This window comes from Pristiophorus japonicus, chromosome 13, assembly GCF_044704955.1.
Source record: "Pristiophorus japonicus isolate sPriJap1 chromosome 13, sPriJap1.hap1, whole genome shotgun sequence".
NCBI classification, from domain to species: Eukaryota; Metazoa; Chordata; class Chondrichthyes; family Pristiophoridae; genus Pristiophorus; species Pristiophorus japonicus.
In genome coordinates, this window is record NC_091989.1 from 146,933,777 (window position 1) to 146,953,610 (window position 19,834).

The 19,834-nt window shown below is 39.8% G+C and overlaps 1 protein-coding gene across 2 annotated transcripts in view; it reads left to right on the plus strand.

The window, feature by feature from the left end:
* Positions 1-19,834, plus strand: part of dpy19l3 (dpy-19 like C-mannosyltransferase 3) — a 171,592-nt gene that overhangs the window by 72,854 nt on the left and 78,904 nt on the right. For both annotated transcript variants that reach the window (XM_070898088.1, XM_070898087.1), the window contains exons 4-8: positions 14,574-14,664; positions 15,526-15,647; positions 15,790-15,935; positions 16,344-16,467; positions 18,289-18,423. In XM_070898088.1, the coding sequence (XP_070754189.1) occupies positions 14,574-14,664; positions 15,526-15,647; positions 15,790-15,935; positions 16,344-16,467; positions 18,289-18,423 (618 nt within the window). The remainder of the gene's footprint in view (positions 1-14,573; positions 14,665-15,525; positions 15,648-15,789; positions 15,936-16,343; positions 16,468-18,288; positions 18,424-19,834) is intronic.

Consider the following 19,834-nt stretch of genomic DNA (forward strand, 5'->3'; position numbering starts at 1 on the left):
CTGGAATGGAGAATCTTCGTTATGAGGACAGATTGGATAGGCTGGGCTTGTTCTCATTAGAAGAGAGGAGGTTGAGAGGAGACCTCATTGAGGGGCCTGGACATAGTGGATAGTAAGGGTCTTTGCCATTGGTGGAAGGGTCTATTACGAGGGGGCATAGTTTTAAGGTGGTTGGTGGAAGGTTTTGAGGGGAGACTTCTTTACGCAGAGGGTTGTGGGGATCTGGAACTCGCTGCCTGGAAGAGTGGTGGATGCAGAAACCCTGACCACTTTTAAGAAATGGTTGGATGGCACTTAAAGTGCAGTAACCTGCAGGGTTATGGATCTAGAGCTGGTAATTGGGATTAGACTGGATGACCTTTTGTTGGACGGCGTAGATATAATGGTAAGTACTGTATGGAATAGAATACGACCAGGGTGATCTCCTGAATTAGTTTCGATCGCCTGGATGGGTCGGAGAGGAATTTTCCCAGATTTTTTTCTCCCTAAATTGGCCTGGGTTTTTATCTATTTTTTGCCTCTCCCAGGAGATCACATGGCTCTAGTTGAGGTGGAGTGTAGATGTTTTCAGTATAAGGGGTGTCACAGTTGTGTGAGGCAGACTGGTTGGGCTGAGTGCTCTTTGCCTTTCCGTCATTGTTCATAGGTTTATATGTAACCTTTAGGGCTGCTGATCAAGGACCGTGCAGCTCTTTGTCGGCCGGTGAGGACACGATGGGTCGAAATGGCCTCCTGCGCTGTAAATTTCTATGTTTCAACTCCTTACCTTTCTCAGGGCCTAGCTGCAGGGAGCAGCTGGCTTGTTAGCAACACATTAGCAGCATTATGAATTTCTCCGTGGGAGTTACGCTGTAATTAACAGCCACACCACTGGAAACTGCATTTTGGAAATGCTCCTTTGCGCTGGAATCCATTTTTCCTTTTTTGGAGGTGAAAATGAATCGGGCCACCGATCGGAGGTAATGGCCCCCAAAAAATCGGGAGGTGCGCTAGCTTTCTTGTGCTACTGAATTTCGGCCTTCACCCGGTTTCCTGATAGATGTACCCGCTCAGTCCTCCTCTGTATTAACCCCCAATTTGGTATCATCCTCGGGTTTTAAAATTGTACTTCCAATTCCCGAGTCCAAATCGTTTATATAAATGGTGAACAACAGTGCCGATTCTTGTGGAGCATTACTTAACATCTTTTTTCCAGCCTGAGTAACTACCTTTAATCCCTACCCTTTGTTTTCTATTTTGTAGCCAGTTTACTATCCATTCTGCTACTTGTTCCTTGACTCCACATGTGCTGATCTTGGTCATGAGGCTACGATGCGGTACCTTATCGAAGGCCTTTTGAGATTTCAAATATATTTTGTCTACTGCATTACTCTTGTCTACCCTTTCTGTTACCTCTTTAAGCATAACCTTCCTTTTTGAAATCTGTGCTGACTATTCTTTCCTTTATTTTCAGTTTCTAGATGTTTTACTTTTGAGTAAATATTCCATTATCTTTCCTACCACCTATGTTGAGTTAGTTGGTCTGTAGTTTCCTGGGCTTGCTTCTTTTAAATGTCTTTCGATCTTTTTTGATCTCTTCTTCTAAAGTCATGTCCACCATGTTAATCTCCTTGGTAAATACTGAGGCAAAGTAGTGATTTAATATTTCTGCCATTTGCTGTCGATACCTGTGAGTTTATCGTGTGTATCCCTTAGTGGCCCTATCCCTATCCTGATTTTATATGTCAGTAGAATACTTTACTATTTAATTTTATATTCCTTGATCGTTTAATTTTGTAGTTTCTCTTTTAGAAACATCGAAACATAGAAAATAGGTGCAGGAGTAGGCCATTCGGCCCTTCGAGCCTGCACCGCCATTCAATGAGTTAATGGCTGAACATGCAACTTTAGTACCCCATTCCTGCCCTCTCGCCATACCCCTTGATCCCCCTAGCAGTAAGGACCTCAGCTTAGTGGAATCATTAGAAATTACTGTAACCAATAAAATTAATGTAACTGTAGTAACCAATAACCTTGCTGAAAACTGTATTAACCAATGTATTAGTAGCAGGTGGGCGGGGACTGGTGGCAAATGACGAATGGAACACTTCCCCGCCTAATTTCACCATTTTGACTGTATTTCGACTCTATAAACTGTAATTGCGCAGCCTGTCCTATGAGACCGGCGAGGAGAGCAACCAGCGGGCACACTGTTGCAACCGGTTCTCTCTTGATTAATCAGGTTTTAATAAACAATTCTTTTCTCTATATACGGACCTTTCGTCTCGCGTGTTATATTTTTAATACTCCACAACATTTTGGCGTCACGAACAGGATACAACGGGCAGCCTCCATACAGGCGTATACGTATCCATCACGAGTGAGTATATTTAACTACTACTCATAATCCAATGTGAACTGTTACGAGACGTGTCTGTTGCCCGGGGTACCAGAATCTGTGAAAGGTCTGTTATGGTATAAAAGACTTGGGGGAATTAGGAAGTCACGATAGACACTATCATAAGGTATCGATGTGAGAGTTGCCTCTAAGTTCAAGGGGAATCGGGTAGAGTGACAATCCGTATCTTAGAATACAGATAAATCAATAAGGGTGTCGATGGGATCGCAGGTTCTAGGATTAGGGATAACCGATTAGAATGACGATCAGTATCTAAGAATACAGTTTAAATCAATAAAAAGTCGGTGAGATCGTAGGTGAAGTGAAACCAAGTAGGGAGACGATCAGTATCTGAGAATACAGTGAAACCGATATAAGGGTAGACGTACCAAAAACTGAGTATGGTGTGTAAAGATATGCTGGACACTGCTCCCTTATGGGTGGCCGTATTTTTCAGACGACCATAAAAAACCTGATAGTGACTATGTTAAGTGATGGATGGATCCAAAAATAGAGCCGGCCAAATAATAGAATTAATAAGCTTTGTTGAATGGGAAAAAAAACTGGTGTGAATGTCTGTCTTTAAAATGAAAAGTGCTTGTGTGATTTTTGACTGCAAAATATTTGAGGTGGGAATTAATGAATTTTTCATGTGTCTGAAAGCCTATTTGAAAACATGGTGGAGCTGTCTGTTTGTTTTAGCCACTTTTTCGGACAGAAAGTTGAAAGTTTTTAACCCTTTGTAGTGTTCTGGATGTGGGACGTTTTAAGAAAGTGTGAACCTAGAATTGCATTTCATTTTAAGTTAGAAAAGCGGTGCAGATTTATTCTGATAAGTTACGGAGCTAGGAAATGCACAAAGGACTGGTTTGTTAAACAAAAGATAAAAAATGCGTGGTCCCGTTTGTTTTTTAAAAAAAAATTTCGACACGCTCACTTACTTGTCAAAAGAAAACACATAATCATTACATTGGGTTGAAAGACAATAAATTTGGTCTCTGGATGAGATAAAGAACGGAGAAGGGAAATTGTAATGCCTTTAAAAAAGCCTGCGAGGCTGTGGGCTGGGGAAGTTACGCCCTAATTCTCCTTTGTGTAAAACCTTGATGTGAAAGCTTCTCGCTCGGTAAAAAGAGTTTTAATTAAAAGATTGGCAGTACAATATTTGAATTGGGATTTTGAGATATTTCAGGTGATTCTCCTTGATAAACATTTTGGTTGTATTGGAAAATCTTGGATTTGGAAGCCTTTTTAATAAAAGTACACAACTACTGCGTCAGAAGCTGAAGCTTAAAAAGATGTAATTTATGAGATACTGTATCACAAAATATATCGAAGTTAGAGCAAAAAAATTTCTACTTATGCTATTCTTACTTGGATTGGAGTTTTTAATTTTCAGCTTCTAAAACAGAAGTTAGACACACAATTATAAAACAAGTACTTTGCATTCTGTGATCTGTGAATTACTTAGAAACTATAAGCATAAATGAGAAGTCCGATATTAAAAAAAACAGTATTACCATATTTGACATTTTGTAATCCAACAATAAATACAAATACTACAAAAGGGGAACAGAAATTAAGATGGGAACAGTGAAGAGTTAATTTTGTTGTGAAGGTTTCAAGTACCACTGGTTAAGAAAAGGCACAACAAAATACTGAGATACATTTAAAATAAAACATTAAATCTGGTCTCTTTTTTTCGAAAAAGAAATAAAACTAAAAGGTTTGGAAACAATCTAGAAATACCTTCGGGGGACAAAGTATGCGGTATACGCCGAGAGGTAGAGGGAACAACAAACTCCCCTGTTTGGCCCATGCGAAAGCCGGATGGATCATACCGGGTACCTATTGATTATACTGCCCTCAATAAAGTGACTCCCCGTCAACATCCTATCGTGGCCAGCCCAGCCACAATATTTAATGGATTGCAGAACCAATACAGCAGCTAGTGAAAGGGGGAAAACCATCCTTAGAAACTATAGAGTGGGGCCCCGAACAAGAGACGGCATACGGTAATCTGAAGGAAGGCCTAATGTCAGCTCCAGGGCTGAGACTCCCGAACATGGATCCTCCCATTCCATATATATTGTGAGAACCAGGGAGGCTTCTATCAAGCCGTGATGACACAAATGCATGGGGAATGGGGATAGGATGAGACTCGCAGCTTACTACTCGACACAGCAATCACCAGCGGCTGCCGGTCTGTCCAGATGCCTGGCCGCACTGGATTGTGCCACTTGGGCAGCCAAAATTAGCGAGCCTGTCATACTGACAGGAGAAATAATAGTGCAAGCAAAACACACACTGGTGGAAATGCTAAATACAGGGAAGCTCCGGGCCGTCTCCAATGTCCGCCGGGCAAAATGGGAGGCAGTCCTATTACTACATGATTGACTCGGATCAAGGGACTCATTTCACAGGTCAAGTGATAAAAGAAATGTAGAATTTTCAATATTAAACAAAGTTTCACATCCCATATCATCCCTAGATTTCAGGGATGGTAGAGAGAATGAATCGGACCCTTAAAACCGCCTTGAACAAGGCAATGAGGTTACCAGAAGGAATAGTGACAGGAGAAGCCGACTTAGGCCCCCTACGAGACAGAATCAGAAAGTATGTGAGGGAATTGAGTGAGCAGTTGAAAGGTATGCGACAGAAGGTCCGAGAAAGGCAGAAGGAGGAGGACAAAGGTGGTGAGGTAACCGCCTCGGCTATAATCCCCGAGGTGGGGCGAAGGTAATGGTTAAGGAAGTGGCAGAGAAACCAGGGTGGAGCGGACCATATGGGGTATTAATTAGTGGAGATACGTGTGCTTGCGTGAATATGAAAGTTAGGGGGCGGTGGAAGCACTGGTCCCAGCTGAAAGAATATAAAGATACGACAGATGGACTTTTTAGAGGATTAGGATGTATATTTGCAATTTTAGGGTACTAGCTGTAATAAAATGGATCTGGAAAAGGGCACATGCCTGGAGAAATGGTGCAAACAATCCAATTGAAATAGAAATGGTAAAAATCTAACTTAAAAACCTGGAATGTCCAGGATATGTTTTATCAACAGAATGTATATAAACGTGATCACCACCGCCCTTATGATTCTACAAGGACAAGCTACAAGGCTGCATTTAGAGAGCCCAGAAGCAAATACCCACACCAGAGGGTACAACAACTATGTAAAACAGCCCCTAGGGGGCAACATCCGAATGTCAGAACCATTTTATCTTGAAACCACAAGATAAGTGGGTAACAAAATGTTACCTGAATATTGTAAACCAGGGGAATTAACCTCGGGAAAGCACATGGTAGTTAAACCTGGAACAGAAGTAATAGTACATTGTCTGGACCCAGAGAGGGACATGGTCTGAGAGCTGTCCTCGTTAAGAGCAATAGAATGGGTCATATGTCAGGAAGAGAGAAAGTGTTCAGGTCCAGCGGTGATGATTAATTGTCAAAAACCTATAGTCATGACCCCAGAACCAACAAGACTACCACCAATTACTTCCCCCCCCCCCCCCCCCCCACTTACTGAAGGGCCGCCTAGCGGGTTGGTGATGAGATCGGAGGGAATGTTGTTATTTGACAATGTGCAGCATGAAGTGTTACCTGTGAGCATCAATTTAACAGTGCCATACCTGTCAGAAAAGTTTAGCCCCAAGACTAAAGCGTTGTACAAACGATTGGTAGACACAATCCTGAGAAAAGCTAGTGACGCATCAGGAGCAAGGGAGTATCACAAGCAGCTGAGACACAAAGCAGGAAGACAGAGGAGATCTATAGGGAATGACTTATTAACTGAAATAAGTAAAGGGACTTCTCTAGTAGGTGCACTAGATATACAGGCGATCCAAGCAGGAGTAGATAGTTTGAGGGGAACGATGGAGGTACTAATGAGAAAACGGGCCAGGATAGGGATAGAATCTTCAGAGTTAGGATCTAAAACATCCAAACTATATCCGTATTGGAAGGCCATGCACGAACAATTAACGAGCTAAATAAGCAGGAATAAGAGGACGATACTAGTAATCCCCGTAACAAACCAAGGCGTGTACCTGTATCTTCAATAGGAAGTTGAAAACATAGGGATAATACGAGGGGAAGAGTACATCCGCGATGGACCAGTATGCGATCAAAAAGAATGGAAATATAAGGGGAATATCTTTAACCGGGTGCTGGAGGGAAGGAAGCCTAACTATATGCCCTCACCCAGTGGGAGACGGGAGCAAGGATAGCTGCGGGTTTGACAATACTACGGAAGGATGTGTCATTGGAATAAGCCCTGCCCGAACCGAACCCACACATTATGCCTATGAAGGACGAGGAGAATATTGCGTGGTAACTAGCCTGGGAATTTACGATTGCGGAGGCTTGACTTGTAACATTACAATGTCTTCACTCCAAGAGTGTCAGTGGCAGTGGGAAGAGCACGCATGATGTATTTACACGCCAGGAAGACAATGACATTACATATAAGCGATGAGATTAAGCAAGACATTGATGATTACATGGAAGAGCAAGCACCACCAATTAATTCCCCTGTTACTTGAAGATTTAACTGAGCTCAAAGGACCATTAAGAAATAACATTAAAAGATATGAACTAAAGGATAAAGGCAAAGAACTGGACAGTGAAATAAAGGATAACCTGAAAAACCCGCCTCGGTATTTGAGATTATACATCCGTGGATAAGCATCCTTTTACATACCCTAGTGGCAGTACAGATAGTAATAGCCTTGAGTTGGTTGTTGATGTTATGTAACAAGTGCAAAAACTGAAGAGACATACCCGAGCAAAGTTACAAGCTAGGGATCAGAATTATGTCCCATGTGTTAGTCCTAGTGCAGCTGATAGTGGTGCTGATACTCCTGGGAGAATATGCAGGCAGATATAAGAGACGCAGAGCGAAGATGTTGGCTAAGGCCTGTAATCAAGAATGCAGAAAGCCTTTGCTAGATCCAAAAAGGGGAATCAAACACAAAGACGGCACGAATACTTGATATGAATCGTGAGTGTCCCAATCCTATCGCTTGATCAACAAAACCGAGTTGGGAGACACACGAATCAAGGCAGGGAAAGGAAAATTGTTGTTCATGGTGGGTATTAGGGGTTACCACCTGATCAAATGGGGGATTGTAAAAACCTTAATCAGGGGTAAAGTGATTCTGTGTAGTTAAAATATAAAGTAAGAAAGGCTGAGAGAGAGGTTTAAATGCGTTCATTATAGAATAGCTGAATCCCACATCCCAGCAATTAGGCTGAAACACAGAAGGTCAGAGAAATTCTCCTGAGGAGATAAGAACACCCACAAGATTTATGTAGACAGCTCTCAGAAATAACAAGAAGAGGCCACTATGTTCCAGCCACATGAGATAACAGGAACAAAGCCTCTTTTAGCAGAGGGGTAGCCAGATGGCTGTCGAGGACACGAGCCTGAGAGTGAGCCTGGGAAGACGTTCCCAGAAATGTAACACATAACCTGTAGGGGGCTTATCCCAAGCAACAGTCGTCAGAACTGAATGTACTAATGGAATCGTTAGAAATTACTGTAACCAATAAAATTAATGTAACTGTAGTAACCAATGACCTTGCTGAAAACTGTATTAACCAATGTATTAGTAGCAGGTGGGCGGGGACTGGTGGCAAATGATGAATGGAACACTTCCCCGCCTAGTTTCACCATTTTGACTGTATTTCGACTCTATAAACTGTAATTGCGCAGCCTGTCCTATGAGACCGGCGAGGAGAGCGACCAGCAGGCACACTGTTGCAACCGGTTCTCTCTTGATTAATCAGGTTTTAATAAACAATTTGTTTCTCTCTATACGGACCTTTCGTGTCGAGTGATATAATTTTATATAGTGATATAAATTTCCCAATTTATTACTTTGGCCTTTGTCTTACTTATGTCCATCTCAATCTTTATCTTAAACCTTATTATCTTGTGATCACTATTGCCTAGATGTTCCTCTGTGCTTACTTCTCTTATCTGTTCTGGTTCTTTCCCATTACTAGATCCATTACGAAAATACCTGGTAATCCTGGAGGAATGTAGGTCGGAAGCCTTCATTCACTGCGCAGCGCACGGGAACGTGTCTTTCAGATACATACGCATATGCTGGAATCACGTGAGCCTGGACCACGAGTCACTTTGTAGTATTCTCATTGATAACAATGGGAGCTCTATGTCGTGGCTCCCATTACTATCAATGAGAATACCCCCCTAAAACACCGAAACACAACACAATAAATAAAAAAAAAAACACCTCACATATTTAAAATTAATAGAAATTGAATGTAATTAAATGTTTTAGAAAATTTTAATTTTTTTTTTAATGTGTTTTAATAGGGTTACAATAAACTTATCTTAATGGGCAGGGTTTTAAATATAAAAATGAGTGATTAAATTACATTTTTCTATGTTTTAAAACTCTTAAGCTGGTAAAAGTAAGCTATACCAGGCGTAAGAGTTTAAAAGACATTCGTTAGGCAAGAGTTGGGCAAATAACCCAATCTCTGCCCCACGGATGTCCTTCCTTCAGGGATGCATTGGATCTGTCTAAAGAAATTTTTACAGATCGGAAAAGCCGGTTCTCGGCGCATGCACATTGCGTACATACCCGGTGAGGCTGCAATTTTCGGCCAATTGTAAAAACTCCATTCCCTGTATCCCTTTCACTACCTCTTCTTGCCAGTTTATTTGGGGGTAATTAAAATCTCCCATGATTATTATTTCACATCCTTTACTAGTTTCACATATCTGCTTACATATTTCTTCCTTCACCTCCTTTCCACTATCGGTGGTCTTTAGTGCAGCCCTTTTAGCATGATCGATCTCTTCTTAAGTATTATTTCTATCCATATGAATTCTGTTTCTTTCCTATTCAATTCAACAGTGGCAGATTTCATTCTTGTACTTCACTTTGGCAACAGCAGTGCCTTCTTGCTTTGGTGTACCCCAGCTTGTTCTGGCCTCTGTGGTGCTGCATTATATGGCTGTGTTGTATTATCATCTTTCTTTGAACTCCACAGCTTAATATTCCTTCCTTGGTGCTCTCTCATAGAAAGTGATAACTTCCAGCTTTTCTGTTCGCAGTGCTTATATATTGTACATAATTTAGCAGTGATCAAGCACAGAAAAAAATCTAATTCAGTTTCCCAAGCAGCCGTGGTAATTTTCAGCTGAATAGGTAATTGATCAGGAAAACTCTGAGAATGTTATGCTTTTATTTAGTATATGATTGAATATTACAATTGGAAAAAAAAGAAAGGCACCTTATGCAATATTACTGTTGAAACTCCCTTCAGAAGGAGAGATTATTGAGACTAGTGTTTCAGAGGAGTTTATTGACATGGCATATTCTGTTGGGGGGGGGGGGGGGGTTGGTGGGGATTGTGGTCGGAGGCTTCCTTCGTACGAACACATCTGACCCGAAAAACATCTACAAAACTACCTGTTGGTCCCTGTAGGATGCTGGTCCGAGGCCTTAATTTGCTGCGCAGCGTACGGGGATCTGTCTTTCACGTACGGACATCTATGTTTGAATCACGTGGGCCTGGACCACCAATCACTGTAGTATTCTCATTGATAATAATGAGAACTCCGTTTGTACGAGTTCCCATTACTATCAATGAGAATAACCCCCTAAAACACCAAAACACAGCACAATTTTTTTTTAAAGCACCTCACAAAGTTAAAATTAATTGAAATTAAATGTAATTAAATGTTTTAGAAAAAAAATATTTGGGGGAATTTTTTTTTAGTGTGTTTTAATAGGGTTAAACATAAACTTACCTTAATGGACAGGGTTTTTAACATAAACATAAATGATTATATTTCATTTTTCTATGTTTTAAAAGTGTTATGCTGGTAAAAGTAAGCTTATGCGCCTGCTTTTCCCAGGCGTAAAAGTTTGAAGGACATTCGCTGGGCAAGAGATGGGCAATTAGCCCAATCTCTCCCGTGCGGATGTTCTTCTCCCGGAGATGCGTTCAGTCTGTCTGAAGAAATTTTGGCAGATCAGAAAAGCCGGTTTTCGGCGCATGTGCATCACGCCCCGAGAACCGGCTTTTGTGAGGCCTCACCGGGGCCATGCATACCGGTGAGGCCGCAATTTTAGGCCCATTGATTTAAATATTGCAACTTTTTGGAAACTGTTATGATAAAGGTGGAAGAAAAGCAGCTGTTGCAAAGCTTTCATTTAAGCATGCGTAATTCTCTGGTAAATGTTGTGTACCTTGAAGTTTGGTGCATTTTTGGTTGGATACAGCTGTTGCTTTGTTTAAACACATACCTCTACTACCTCTAAGCCTCTGCACAAACAGATTAGTATCCATGGTAAGTCCAGCCTGGCTACATCCTGGATGGAAATGTTAATCAAAGTAGCTAAGAAGAGTGTGCATAGTCAAAAATGTCTGAGTAGTAAAACGCATTTCAGAAGTGGGCATAGTGCTGTCATTTGCCCTTTGTTGGTTCTTGCTGTTTGTCTTGGGAGTACACAGGACGGTACTTATAGAAGCTTGGTGAAAATAATTTTACTACTTTCCTTCCCTACAGACTAGGTCTGCTACTATGTCTGGATCTTGAATGACAGCACCGTGCTCACGTCTGATCCGCGTTTACTTAGCAAATGGCAGGTGATCATTCCAAACATAATGTTTTGACTATGCAAGCTACTCTCAGCTACTGTGCTTTTTGACATTTTCCATCCAGGATGTAGCCAGGCTGGATCTACCACAGATTATTCTACTGTGTTTGTGCAGCGGTTTGGAGTTCATTATTTAAGCTAAGTAACAGCTGTATCCAATCAAAAATGTTGGTTCTGAAATAAATTGGGGCTTATGAGTGATTTTTTTTTGGCTGCTATTTGTCAAGCACTAAATGCTGTGAAATTTGATAAGCTGTTACTCATCTGGTTAATTCTACTTGTATTTATTTTGAATAGGTTTAATTACTTTAGACATATTGTAGTTTTTTTTTAATGATTTAACATCCCCATTGTCAAACTAAATAAGCTAGAGTCCAGAACTATTACATATGTGCTAGATAACATTGTGTTCTGCATTATTAACATTGTTTATTTTGGATGGTTGTAGTAAGAGGATATCACCAATGACTGAAAGAAGTAAGATAATGCTTCAGACTGAATGTTTACAATTTAGATTCTATAGCAACCCATGGGATGACTCATTGCTGCCTTATCATGTCTTGGATTTTTAATGAAGACAGGTGCTACATTGAACAGAGCAGTGTCCTGGCCATTTGTGGTCCTGAGACAGAAAGCAAAAGACGACTGAGATTTCTTTACACCCAGTGGCATATTATCATGATATTAAGGAAGAGGAAAAAGCAATCTGAAATTATCAGTGATGCTTCACAGCATAGTTTGGAAAGAAATCATAAACAAATTGATGTTCAAGCTGGCACTGATGGAAGTAGTAACATCTTGCCTCCTGAGGTGGTAGTTACTGGGATCTGGTCACCTCTATGGAGAACGGGGATTGTCCCACTGCTAGCTCTCTCAGTGGGATTAGTACTGGGATATTTTCACTCCTGGTATGTTCAGTCTCTACATGAGAATTTCCTCTGGTTTTCAAATATACAGGTGAGCGTTTTTCTAATTGTCTTTCAAAGGAAAAGATTTAGAAAGGCAACCTCTGTGTTTTCATCTAATGTGCTAATAATGTTGTCGTACTTTCAGCCCATAGTAGAGGGTGAATGAGATGTATGGAAATTGTACTTATTTATCCTGCTGTATATATTTAGGAAGCTGTGTATCTTATCATTGCTGCAGTTAATTGAGTCACTTTTCAGCCTGTTAATAGCATTAGTCCTGAAGCATTTTGTTTGGTGAGCATGCTGACATTTGTTGACTGTTTTGTTGTCTATTTTAATTTATTAGAATCAAAATTTTTGTTCATTGACTATCTTTTTCAAAAAAGAACTCAAGGCATTGTTGTGCTTTATCTTGGAGCATTTCTTTAACATTTGAAAAATTGCTCAATAAATTACATCCTAAATACCTGTTTACCAACTCCAATAATGGATGAATTATTATCTACTTTGACGATGTAGCCCTTACCTCCTTGATCTTCACTGTTGCTGTCTTACAACTATAACTGTTGTGCAAGGAACATTTATGTGCTTGAATGTTCATGTTTTTAATGTTATCAGATAGTCAACTGTGCAATCTTCAGTTCTTCGTTAACATCAAAATTTAACCAAATTTAAGTATGGCCCGCACATCATGTGCTTAAGGTTTCTCCAAACAAAGAGAAAAAAACCATGCTGGAAATCTGCAGATCAGACTAAACATTACAGAAACACAACTTTACACTATCTTTTCCAAAGCAAACAATCCAAATTCTTAGCAATTCTCATCAGTAACTTTTGGTTATAAGCCCATGATAAAAAGCTTCACCTGACAAATAAATCCCTCCCCTCTCTCCATCTCAGATGAAGCCTGAGTGGATTAGTTTAGCCTGCATTGAAGAGTCCAGTGACTGGGCATGCTCTGGTGATAGTTGAGGGAGGGGAAAGTTCATCAAAACATCTTTGGCTTTCTGCTAGGTGGTTAGAAGTTCTATGGTCTACAGTGAAATAGAATATTTTGCATACTCACTGATTTCATTGGAACAGCATTGAGTGCCATTTATTTTTCTAACAGGAGCAGCCTCCAGGCTCTGAACATGGCTGCTATAAGTGGTGGGGACTGTACCTACATCAGTGCAGGACTCTCTCACTGCACTGCAGTGTCAGCCTAGATTATTTGGGCAAGTCTCTGATGTGGGATCTCAATCCACGGCCTTCTGACTCGGAAGTGGGAATGCTGCCACTGGACTTGTTAACGGGATCCTAATACTTTGCTCTGCTGAACGTGAATACCTTCTCTGCACCTTGGACAACAGATTATTTAACCTCCTCTGGCCTGAATTGGAGTCCTTTCTGTGCCGTCCAGCTTCGATCTCTTGCATTGGGTCTCAGGATCCATTATCTTCCACTCAAAATCTTTTTAGCTCTGGAGCATTTTGTGCTTTTTCAGTTGTGGTCTGATGATTATATGTTCCCTAAGGACTGTCATAGGACTGTCCACAGCAGTTTTCGGGACACTTGAAGTCCTTGGGTCTGGCTCAGTATCGGGGGGCGTTTGTGAGGTAAAGTTTAGTACTGCCTCTTTTTCACCAGTTATCAGATCAACTGTTTATTTCAAAGTTGAATCTGCTGACAAGATTTTAAAGGTTCAGAACTTCTTGTTCAAAGTACTCTGCAGGGAATCTGGGCTAACAGCAGGAGGCAATGATCCTGTCAGTTTTAGCAGGCTGACACAGGGAAGTGTGGAGAGCAGCTGGGGGTCTGCTTGTCAGCCATTTACAGGATCCCAGGACTTTCAGCCAGAGAAGAAAACACTCTTCTCCCATTCCTGTAGATGCTGGGTGGGGGAGGAATGGGCTAACGCAGCATTCCATGAGGTCCCCTAGTTTTTGGACGCAGAGGCTTGCCCTGAATCCAGTAGCAATGTGGGTGAAGGGATATAGAGCTTCTGGGTCCCAGTTGTTTAGACCAAGGAACTGTTTGTACTCACTGGGTCCACATGATATGATTAAACTGCCTTGCTTCACATTCACTCTCCTGGCTCTCTGGGTGATACTAATTTCAAAAATCAGCATCTGGTTTTAGAGTTTCTCCTTTAGGTTACCAGCTGGGCGTCACCTGAACTACATTTTTAATCAACTAAAACAGTGGTATTCCTAAACATTTACAGGATGTTGACCTATCTTTATTATCTCCAAATCAAATTTGTTCTTTTTTAAAAAAACTTGAATTATAGAAACATGTTCCTTTCTTTTAATGCCTATTGGTACTATAGCTGGTGTGGTCATTAGCATATTACTTTTGAATAGCAAAAATCTTTTGACGATTACTAAATATTTTAAAAAGCATGGCAGTAGCAAATGGTCTATTTGGTGTGGCAGCTTTTTCAACTCCGTCAGCTGTATTAAATAACCTGCATCCTGGTTCCACCATGGTGAATCTCTTGAGCGTTTACAATTCTTGCTGTGCTTTTAATCCCTTTTATATTAGTTTTTTTTTCAGAATATAAATTTTAAGTGTACCTTTAGTAACACTTGTGTTACTAACAGAAGTACATTCTGTTTGTTCAAATTGTACTGAACACAATTGCATTCTGTTTTATGTGCAGGAGGTAGAGCAGGAAATCTCCTTCAGGACAGAATGTGGTCTGTATTATTCATATTACAAGCAGATGCTGCAGGCCCCAACCATAATCCAAGGTGATTACATTATTGCTAAGGTTCATGTTGACACTGCTGTAAATGATGTTTTATGCTAGCAATGTTAGGGTAGATTTTGAGAATCGTCAGCTGCCACCGGTATGTATCAGAAATGTCATGGGCATGCTGCCTGCAACATGCCTTCAATTTCTGATGTGCACTGCACTGGGCACGGACTTGGACAGGCTACTATTGTCATTTTTTCAAAAATCTAACCAGATTGATATTTTCTTTCGTAGTAAGTGAAAATGCCATTCAAGAAAATAACTCTCTTGATATTACAGCTTTGTGTTCTTACTGATGTTGTACTTTTGTAGATATTACAAAGTACACTGCAAAAGTTAATAGTTTGGCAAATGTCAGTGTAATCTAGTATTTCCAGCACTTGCAGTACTAACTCCTGCTTTCTGGAGGAGACAGCCCGTCTACTTTTCACATAGCCCTGAAACCTGAAAATTCAGTAGAAGTTAATACTTCTTTCTACATGTGTACAAAGCAGTTAAACTTCACAATTTTGTTTTCATCTCTAAATCCTGAGATTGAAGTTGATTTTTTTGAAAAACGTACATAACCTGAGTTTACCTGCTTGTCAAGAAGTACTAAAATAATTCAATTTCTCCAAGCCTGCTTTTGGAAGATGTTATAGGGCTTCAATGTATTCAATCTGTTACTTTTGCTGGAGGCAAAGCCATAAGCAGGGAAGGACTGCAGTACTCATTGGTCATAAAATAGCAGATGCAAGTTTGTAGAATGGTCTGATATTTGTAAATTTGAAAATGAGTGTCACATGCTAATTTATTCATGTTTATCCTTAGAATCCAGTTCTTTTTTTTTATTAATGTTGTGCTTTGTTATGTAAAGGCTTGAAGGAGCTCTTGTATGACAATAAGACTGAATCAAGGAGGACCATAAACCTCCTTAAGCGGATGAACATTTACCAAGAGGTTTTCCTAAGCATTTTGTACAGAATTTTGCCTCTTCAGGTAAAAAGTCAACTTTTATAATAAAATGAATGTGTTTGTGTTTACATTTGTGCAGTTTATTCCAAGCTTTGGTAAGGTGCTGTGTTAGTTTATGTTGTAGCCAAGTATTGTGAAGAGAGTTATTTGCATCATGTTTTGACAGAATTATCTGGAGCCAGTTTTCTTCTACCTGTACACAGTATTTGGACTCCAGGCCCTCTATGTCATTTCAATATACATTACCAGCTGGTTACTAAGTGATACCTGGATGTCAGGGGCACTGGCAGCTATATGGTACATCCTAAACAGGTAGGCATCAACACTTTGTGGTGCGGAAAAATTACATGTTGTCTGTGCATTAACTGTACTGAGCACAGGATCACCAACTGTTGATGCCCCTTTTTGTGAAGTGCATTGTTAATTTTGATCTCAATTCCATCTGCATTATTCATCTAAGATCAATTCCTTTGTTGTTAGACTCCAGATTATGACAGCTATATTTTTGTTTTGGAACCTGCAAAATTAAATCATATTAATACCTTTTTGATTTTGTATGTAAACTGCAGCCAGATTGCCCATTTCTATAAATTTGGAAGCCATTTCACTTCACATTTCTTATACAGCAACTTAATTTATGCACCTATAGAAACTGAAAGTAATGATGCGTCTAGATTGAGCTCCTTTATGATCTGTCTAATTTTTGTTTGATCTTTATAGAATAGATACAACAAGGGTGGAGTTCACCATTCCTTTGAGGGAGAATTGGTCACTTCCATTTTTTTCATTACAAATAATGGCAATCACGTACTACCTCAGACCACAGCTAAAACCACTTCACCCTGTGAGTATAGAAATTTATTGCTGTAAAGCAAGTGGAGCAGCGCTTTATAGTTGTAGAGGTATTTCTAATCTAATATACAGGGTCTGATAAAAGTTGAGATTAAAATACAAGGGATCATTTAAAAAAGAAATGATGTTGCGCACCATCTACTTTTATTTGAGCAACACAAATGCAAAGTGAATGCACTGTGATGTGAGACAAGGAATCCATACAGAATATGCTGGGATTGAGAGCTGTATATTTATTTATTTAACAGTGCCAGTCAGGAGGTTACTTGTCATTTTTAAACTTTGATGAATTGTGCAGTGTGCTGTTCAATAATGGCTGCTGCTCGTAGGAATATTCCTATTTGATATTGGAATGCCTCCATCTAAATGACTGACCCTTGAAGTTGTATGCAAAATCCTGAAATGGCTTATTTTTAAAAGGTAGTCTTCTTTGAAAATGAATGCTATGGGTCACACAGTAGATAAAAGTACTTATATTTAAAGTACATCTCCCAGCGCTGGCTCTCCTCTTTCATACAGAACTAAACATTACAATAAATTAAAGAACATGCAGCGCATTAGATTCTGTAATAAGTTTCTCACCATGGCTACTTAGTGATGTCAACAGAGAATCAACCTTGTCTATATAGTAAGTTCATCCCAGTTTGAGTTTGATATCCAGAGAGTGATTTAAAGGTATGTAACAATATAAAACTTCCAAATACTAGGGTGTAATATAATCAGGTTTCTTGTAATGATGGTGAACATATGAGGTCTATTTTCTTTTTTCTTGGGATAGAAGCATCATTGGTAAGGCCAGCACACATTGCCTGTTCATAGTTGCCTGAGGGCATGAGAGTTAAGCACATACCTCATGTTGTATGGGGGTGCAGGTTGGTGAAGCAGCAAGAGCTTATAAAGTTTGATGTTCTAACTGTTAGTAGTCTGAGAGGAACACCATATTCAGTACTCTAACGATGCAAATTTATAAAGATGCAAGTGCTGTACTCAGAACAAAATGTTCCACTGTTCATTTTTAAATTGTAATTTATACACCTTTGAGCTGCAGTGGAAAGAATCATATAGGCACGGACTGAATAAATTCTCTTCCAATTTAACACTTGAACTTTATTTTAAATCAAAGACTATATGAATCTTTGGAAGACAGCTTTACTCTTTTGAAAGCTGTGTCAAAGTAAATACACAAATAGTGCTACTGTACCTGAAGAATGCAAGTATATTTCTGACAACTGGATATCGTTAACTTTGTATTTAAGTTCATTGTTAAATAAAATTATTTATTAGGAAGTAAAGTTGTTGCAGCAATTAAGAATGTATATACAGATGTTAAATTTGAATTCTTAGATGGGAGATGAGCAATTGATCTTGCTGACTCTAATGTTTTTGGGTGCTTTCCATGTTACAAAAAATAAATATATTTGAGCATTTTGAAGTGAAATTAGTAGCTACCTGCAAAGATTTGCTGAAAGTTTTTCAGTAATAGCACAGCTAATATGACAGCTTTGTAGTTCATCGTGTGATCTACTCTGATGTCTAATGAAGTCTCCAAGAAAAAGAGGGAAAAATACATTTACTGAAGTAAACTCTAATATTACTCATCTGTACATATATAGCCTGCTGCTGTACCTGGAAGATGAGATTGAACTTTCCATTTTGTGTAGGCAGATTTAACACCTAATGTACCTATTCTGATGGCAATTTGACTAATGAAGAGAGTGAAAACACTAAAGAATGTTACAGTGCACAAACATTAAAAGCAGATTTATTTTCTGGTTTATGACCTGTATTTAACTTTTTTTTCTTCTATTTTAAGCGGCTGTTATTCACATTGATCATGGCATCGACATTCCTTTTCTGCATTACCTGGCAGTTTAACCAGTTTATTTTATTAATACAAGCTCTGGCTCTCTTTTCCTTGGATTGTTTCGATATGGTGCCTACATCAAAGGTAATACGAGATTAATACTGTGCAATAAATCTGATATGTATGCATGTATGAACTGACATGGGAAATGCAGCACATGCTGTGCCACAGAATATAATATGGATTCACTAACCTGGTAAATTACTAGTCGCAGCTGGATTGTTAGGGGTGGTGAGTGCAGGTAAGAAGACCCCGAGTAAATCCAGCAATAACTAATTTCAGACTGTTTCTGCAGTTGGGCAGAGATTGATGTGCAATGTGTGGAAACTAAAAGATGGTGGATAAATATTATTTTTTAAAAGGGGAGAGGGTTTCACTAGAGTAAGAAATGTGGTCAGTTTGAGTATAGGCTTCTAGGTTTTGGAAAGCCTCTTCAATGGGAATGCTTAAAGCCTTCGCCTAGGATATTAGCCTTGCATTGATGCTTTGAGTCTACTATTTTGAATTCCACTCTGATGTCTACTCATAGATGAGTTTGCTAGGTCTTACTGGGGAGAAACGAGAAGCTGGTCAGTAAAATTCTCTATTTCACTTAAGGGTGTCTGGTGGGCTGTCCAGCAGAGAGGCCCCCAAAAGCTGAACTCCAAAATTTAATGTGGCTGTGGAAGGCTAAGTCACTGGGGAAGAGCAGAAACTTGGCAAATAACAGCAAATCCCGGACCACTCAGTAAATGCTCTCCTGTTTAAACATTCTAACTTGTATACGTTATTTATCTATATTTTTTCCGAATCCTAATTCTCCTACTTCAGGAAACTTGAGGTCATCACTTGTATTTAGTTTAATTTAATATTTAAAAAAATACTGTTCTGGCAGACCAAATTTATATTAAAAACAGACCTTGGCTGAGTTTTCAATTATAAAATGCTGTTTGTTTTACTGCTTGGGAAGATATGTGTTTACATTGAATTCAATTTGTCAGGCACTTCTTAAAATCATTGGCTAGCCACTGATTAAAGTAAAACAAATGAGGAAAAAGGCTGAATGCCATTGTAAAATAGATCATTGCTGTGACAACCATGTAGGTTCTAATGGGCTCAATTTTCCCCAAAACATTTTTTGGGCGTACTTGAAGAGTTCCGCCCGATTTTTGGGGGGCCCAAGTACGCCAAAAAAGTTCTAAGTTTCCCCGTTGGATTTTTTCATTTTTGTCGTGGCCTAACCCGACTTAGTTTTGGGGGTGGAGCCTTGATCTGCGCCACAAAGATCGGGCTGCCATGGTAACCAGGGGCACAATGTGAGCTGAGGCTGCAAAGTGAAACATACAGCCAGCTCCCAACACATTAAAAGAATGGAAAAACACATAGAAGCAACTTACCTCCAACCCCGCCCGAAGGGCTTGCCGGTCCGTGACCCCTGTCTCCCGGTCCGGTCCCATTCTCGGTCCCTGGGACACTCAGTGTCAGTCCTCTCTTTTTCTCCCTCTCTCTCTCTCTC